A 6,871-nucleotide genomic window follows, 5' to 3' on the forward strand; every position below is an offset into this window, starting at 1 on the left:
TTTTTCCATATAATATTGTCTTTTAAAATGAAAATACACAAGTCTTCTTCGAAGTCAATTGATATTAGTGAAATGCAGAAGAGTGAGAAGAATAGGTAATGAGTATTTATGTGGGTATTGGGAGTGCTTAATTCAGAACACATATGAATCTAATTCTATACTATTCAATCTCTCTATTTCATCATCATGAATATTCTCGAAGTAATGATGTTTATGTTTGTGGTGAGTGTGGTGTTGCAGGTTGCTTATGGACAACACCATATTCGATGCATTCCAAAAGAGAGGGAAGCACTCCTTCAATTCAAGGCTGCCATTGTCGATCCTTACGACATGCTCTCATCTTGGACCACTCCCGACTGTTGCCAATGGGAGGGGATTCGCAGCAACAACCTCACCGTTCATATTATAAGCTTTCACCTTCCTGGACAGTATAATGAAGTCTCTCGGCGTTACATCAGCGGAGAGATCCGCAAGTCGTTAATGGAGTTGCGACATTTACAGTATTTGAACCTCAGTTCCAATGATTTTGCAGACAGTAATATTCCAGAGTTTCTTGGCTCTCTTACCAACTTGAGATATCTTGATCTCTCTTCATGTCGTTTTAGCGGACAAATTCCAACTCAGATAAGTTCTCTTTCTCGTTTGAAATATTTGAATCTTGCTGATAATTATTATTTGAATGGTTCAATCCCTCGTGAACTTGGAAATCTTTCTGGGTTGGAGTATCTTGATCTCAGTGGCAATTCTTTTGAAGGATACATTCCTTCCCAACTTGGAAATCTCTCTCGGCTGCAGTATCTTGATCTCAGGTACAATTCTTTTGAAGGATACATTCCTTCCCCACTAGGAAACCTTTCAAATTTGCATAAACTCTATCTTGGAGGATATGATCTCAAAGTTGTCACTACTGATCAATGGTTATCTAATCTTAATTCTTTAACCCATCTTTCCTTCAATTCCATATCTAATTTTAACAGTTCTCCTAGCTGCCTTCGAATCATTGCCAAGCTACCAAAACTAAGAGAACTCAGTTTATCTGAATGTGGCCTTTCCGATCATTTGCTTCTTTCATTCAACCCTTCCAACTTCAATTTTTCTAGTTCCCTTTCTGTCCTTAGACTTTATAAAAACTCCTTCATGAAACCGATGATATTCCAGTGGGTGTCAAACACCACTTCCAACCTTGTTGAGCTTGACCTTAGTTGGAATCTCTTGGAGGGTTCCACATCAAATCATTTTGGCTTGGCCATGAATTCGCTTGAGCACCTTGACCTCTCCTATAATGTGTTCAAGGGTGAAGATTTGAAATCATTCATGAATATATGCACCCTACGTTCATTATACATGTATGGAAACAATATGACCGAAGACCTTTCGTTAATTCTTCATAATTTCTCCAGTGGTTGTGTTAGATACTCACTACAAGAATTGAGTTTGGCATTCAATCAAATCAGAGGCTCTGTACCTGACCTTTCAGCATTTTCAAATTTAAAAATGTTGTATCTTTCTTACAATCAATTGAGTGGGAAAATACCTGAAAGCACTAGATTGCCATCTCATTTAAAGCTGTTGTCAGTTAGCTTTAACTCTTTAGAAGGTGGTGTTCCAAAATCATTTGGGAGTACATGTACATTGGAGTTATTGGATTTGTCTTCTAATAAGTTGAGTGAAGATCTCACAGTGATATTTAATCATTTGTCTGGATGTTCTACATACTCATTACGAGAAATATATCTTGATCAAAATAAAGTCAATGGCACATTACCCGATTTCTCAATATTTGCAAAGTTGGAAACGTTGGATCTCAGTATCAATCAAATTAGTGGTACTTTGCCTAGCAACCTCGCAACAATGTTCCCATCATTAAAAGAATTGTACCTTCATAGTAACAAGTTAAATGGGACAATTTCTGAAAATCTTCGATTTCCAACAGAACTTGAGGTATTATACTTGATGTCAAACTCTTTGAAAGGTGTGTTAACTGACTCTCATTTTTATAATATGACAAAGTTAGAGAGATTGATATTGTCAGATAACTCATTGACCTTAGAAGTTAGTCAAAATTGGGGTTCAACTTTTCAATTGGATACTATTGAATTGAGGTATTGCAAGCTTGGTCCATTGTTTCCCAAATGGCTTGAGAAACAAAACAAATTTCAAGACCTTGACATTTCAAATAGTGGAATATCAGGTGTCGTTCCAAAATGGTTTTGGACCAAATTTGGATTGTCAAATTGGATGAGTATTAATATTTCATGCAACAATTTACAAGGTACGATTCCAAATTTGCCAATAGAGAATCATTATTCTTCTCTTAGTCTTCAATCAAATCAGTTTGAAGGTCATGTTCCGTCATTTTTACAAGGCTCAATATTTCTTGATCTATCAAACAATAAATTCACAAATTTTTTTTCGTTTTTATGCTCTAATGATGTAGCTGAATCTTTATACCAATTAGACCTTTCAAATAATAAGTTTTCTGGACAAATTCCGAACTGTTGGACCCATTTCAAGTCATTGACTTACTTAAATATGAGTCAGAACAAGTTTTCAGGAGAAATTCCTTCTTCTATGGGATCACTCTTTGAACTTCAAGTTTTGTTATTGAGAGACAATAACTTAACAGGTGAAATCCCTTCCTCCTTAAGGAACTGCACAAAGTTAGTGATGATAGATATAACAGAAAATAGATTATCAGGATCTATTCCAAATTGGATGGGGAAGGAATTATCAAAGTTGCAATTTTTAAGCTTAAGAAGTAATTATTTGTATGGAAGTTTATCATTGGAAATTTGTTATCTAAAAAGCATTCAACTCTTAGACCTCTCACTAAACAACCTATCTGGAAAAATTCCTAAATGCATAAAAATTCCAAGGCAACAACCAATTGTTAAATTTCATAAGGATGACAATTTGATTTTCAATCATGAATATTATATAAATATGACAATTGGATTTGCTATAAGCTTTTGGGGAGTGTTCGGCTCAATGTTAATAATACATTCTTGGCGCCATGCATATTTCAAGTTCTTAAATAATTTTGGAGACGCTCTTTATGTCATGACAACAGTGAAAGTTTTCAAGATCTGGTACTAAATAGAGCTGAAGGTAACATTATTTTAATCTTGTGTTTAAAATTTGATTTTATTATTATTATCATTACTATTATTATTATTATTATTTTAAATAAATAATTTTCATATTCCTTATAATAAAAATTACTTTTCCTATGATATTAAGATCAATATTGAACATTCTTATGGAAAATTTCAATATTCGTATACTCCTTTCAATATAGAAATAATTCTTGTAAATGAAATCCCAAAAATAAAAAAAGGTAACTAAAGATTTTAGATTTTTTCCTTATCCTTTATTTTCCTGTATTTCATGATTTCTTATCCTAATTCAACATATCACCATTTAATACAAAACATATGACAAAGAAAACAATATTTTAGGACCGTAAAGAAAAAAAAATTAATATTTCACGGAAAAAATCCATAAATATTTCAAAAACAGCTTAACAAACAAAGAAAATATGTTAAAAGATTTTGGAACAAAAGTAATTTACTTGAGATCAAATTAAAATCAGAATGTATTTCAAATTTAAATAGGCACATTTAAAATCAAAATTTGTATAAACATAAATGTTTACAAATACAAATATTTTGTATATTAATACAATGGTTACATATTATCAAGATATTATTTAGTTAAAAAAATAACATCACATTTTAGTTTGTCATTCACTATTTGTTATTTTTCTTTATAAAATTATTATAAAAAATCATTAAATAATGATCAATTTTAGAAACAATAATAATTACTCGTTATATTAATTAATTTAAATACTATTTTCTAAACTAAAAAAATTATTATTATTCACAATATTTTAGAGTATAAATGGATCTCTAACATTATTAAGTTTTTTCATTAAATTAGTTTTTAATTTAAAATTAGAGACTAATTTAAAATCAGTAATATTAAATATTTAAATAATGACAATGATTAATTTAAATTATAATTAATAAACCAATTATATTTTTTATTTATAAAAAATACTATTTTACATACCAGTAATTTTAATAATTTTTAATTGATAACTACGTAATAAATATAGTACCTAATTATTTTAATTTCTAGATTTTATTTAATGATTTTCTTGTCATAAATGGTTCACATTTCCATATAATAAAAATTTCAAAAATATTATGGATAAATCAATTTTTTATTAGAAAAAAAAGAAACTTATTGAAATATTAACAATGTAATTATAAATAAGAATATTACTTAAAAGATGATATTTTCACTCTATTTTTATCTCTTTCAATCATGTCTCAAAATTGTTGTGACATTCTCATAATAAGTTGTTTTTTATTTTGTATGTTTAAACATTGCAATATTAGTTTCATGGATGATAGATAGTGATGACAACGGGTCAGGTCAGACACAGATAGTGTTTAACCACAATTTGACCCGACGAAAAAAAATTCACCTTACCCGCACGGATACCCCACTTAAAAAATATCCACGGATATTCTAAAACCTGCGGATACTCGCGGATACCCGCAAATATTTAAAAAAATATATTTTTATAAATTATTAAAATAAAATTTGAATATAATTAAAAAAATATATAAAATATAATGTAAATTAAATTAAATATAAATTAAATTTTAATTTTTGTTTTGGTTGAATTGGTCCGAAAGAGGGTCGGTCCTCCCCGAGAATGTCATCCACTCTGATGGGTTGTTGACCTGCAGAAGACACTCCGACATTCAAGTCATATATGTTTCATAAAGTGGTACCCAGACATCAATTGTAAATGATAAGTTGTAATTCAAATAATGATCACTAATATGAATTTGATGATTTATTGTCTTAATTTGGCTTGTACAAATGCTTTTTTTTTTATTTGCTTTGCTAATGATATAAGATAATTCTTATGACAATTTTCTTTTTTGCAAAGAATAAAATAAATTGAAAGAATTTAATTAGTAGTCACTTAAATTATTGGAGTATTCTATTCCTTTGCCTTTTAAAATGAGTTTTTTTTTTTTAATTTCTGTTTTTTTTACGTTATCTTTTTATTGTTTATATTTTTGGGCAAATTAATTATTTGTTTAATTTTTGGCAGAAGAAATCTGGATTATAGGTGTGTACCATGCTCAAAGATTAGAAGATTGTGTGGGTACCATGCTCAAAGGAGAGGAAAGAGGAATTCTGAGATGAAAAGCCACTTGGATTTGAAGATCGAAAGATTTCTACACATTTATTTTCTCGGACTTTCTTCCTGCACTTTTAGTTTTTTTCATACACTTTCAAACTTTTTAAAATGTCTAAACTGTCCTTCCTACAAGGGCAAATTTATTTTTTCTCTCCTATATTTACCCTCACCCATTCACTTTTATTTACTATCTTTTCTCCTAATTCTAGTGTCGCATCACCCACTTCTTTACTAATCCGTGGTTCAACATAGGAAGGAAATGAATTGGAAATTTAAGGTTATGGATATGAGAATTTAGGATTTAAATCGGACTTTGAAATGTACTAGATTTCAAAATCTGATTAAAGGAGTATTAAATTTAAAATGACCACTGAATTTCATAAACTGATTAAAAAGTTTATCATATTTCAAAATTTGTCCTTAAATTCGATAATAATTCAACTCGATTTCAGAATTAAATATATATATATATATATATATATATATATATATATATATAATTTTAATTTTAATAATTTTTTAAAATTTTGTTTTAATTGATTTTTAATGGTATTGATGGAGAAATTGTGTATTGATGAAGAACCAAGCCAACAACCAATTGTAAAATTTCATAAGGATGACAATTTGATTTTCGGTCGGGAATACTATATAAGTATGACAATTGGCTTTGTTATAAGCTTTTCAGGAGTGTTTTTGGCTCAATCTTAATAATACGTTTTTGGCGTCATGCATATTTCAAGTTCTTATATAATTTAGGAGACACTCTTTATGTCGTGACAACATTGAAAGTTTTCAAAATCTGGTACAAAACATAGCTACAGGTAATATTATTTTAACCTTGAGTTAAAATTTTGATTTTTTTTTTGTTTTATTCTTATTATTACTATTATTATTATTATAAATAAATAATTTTCATATTCCTTATAATAGAATTACTTTTCCTGTGATATTAAGAAGAATATTGAACACTCTTTTGGTAAATTTCAATATTCGTTTACTCTTTTCAATATATAGAAATAATTCTTGTGAATGGAATATCAAAAATAAAAATAAAAAAGTAACTAAAGATTTTAGATTTTAAATGTTTTTTCTCCCCAAGAGTATTATTCATCTATATTGTTTTTCTCTTATCCTTTATTTTCCTTATTTTGTATTTCATGATGGCTTAGTGAAATTTCTAATTCAACATATCACCATTTAATACAAAACATATGACAAAGAAAACAAAATTTTAGCAGCAGAAGAAAAAAATATAAATATTTCGCGGAAAAAATCCATAAACATTTCAATAACAGCGTAACATACAGAAAATATGTTAAAAGATTTTGGAATCAAAAGCTTTTTTTACTCGAGACCTAATAAAATCAGAATGTATTTCAAATTTAAATAGGCACATTTAAAGCCAAATTTTGCATAAACATAAATGTTCATAAATACAAATATTTTTGTATATTAATACATCATAGTTATATATGGTTACATATTATAAATGTATCATTTAGTTAAAAAAAAATAACTTCACATTTAATTTGTCATTCACTATTTATAATTTATCTTTGTAAAATTATTATAAAAAAAATCATTAAATATTAATCAATTTCAGAAACAAATAATAATTAGTCATTATGACTAATTTAAATACTA

At 28.2% G+C, this 6,871-nt stretch overlaps 1 protein-coding gene across 1 annotated transcript; it reads left to right on the plus strand.

Annotated features, from left to right (window-relative positions):
• Positions 1–204: 204 nt before the first annotated feature.
• Positions 205–5,232, plus strand: LOC106778972 (probable leucine-rich repeat receptor-like protein kinase At1g35710). Its single transcript, XM_014666980.1, has 2 exons — positions 205–2,758; positions 5,138–5,232. Exons 1-2 carry the CDS (start codon positions 205–207, stop codon positions 5,230–5,232), a joined length of 2,649 nt encoding a protein of 882 aa, XP_014522466.1.
• The last annotated feature ends 1,639 nt before the right edge of the window (positions 5,233–6,871 follow it).

The sequence above is a fragment of the Vigna radiata genome, unplaced genomic scaffold (genome assembly GCF_000741045.1).
Source record: "Vigna radiata var. radiata cultivar VC1973A unplaced genomic scaffold, Vradiata_ver6 scaffold_299, whole genome shotgun sequence".
Classification (NCBI taxonomy): domain Eukaryota; kingdom Viridiplantae; phylum Streptophyta; class Magnoliopsida; order Fabales; family Fabaceae; genus Vigna; species Vigna radiata.

What these genes read in the sequence shown, in the direction of transcription:
- LOC106778972 (XM_014666980.1), top strand. Translation starts at nt 205, where the DNA reads ATGATGTTTATGTTTGTGGTGAGTGTGGTGTTGCAGGTTGCTTATGGA. An exon ending in GCAATTTTTAAGCTTAAGAA is followed by an intron (nt 2,759 to 5,137) that starts GTAATTATTTGT and finishes AATTTTTGGCAG; the next exon opens with AAGAAATCTGGATTATAGGT.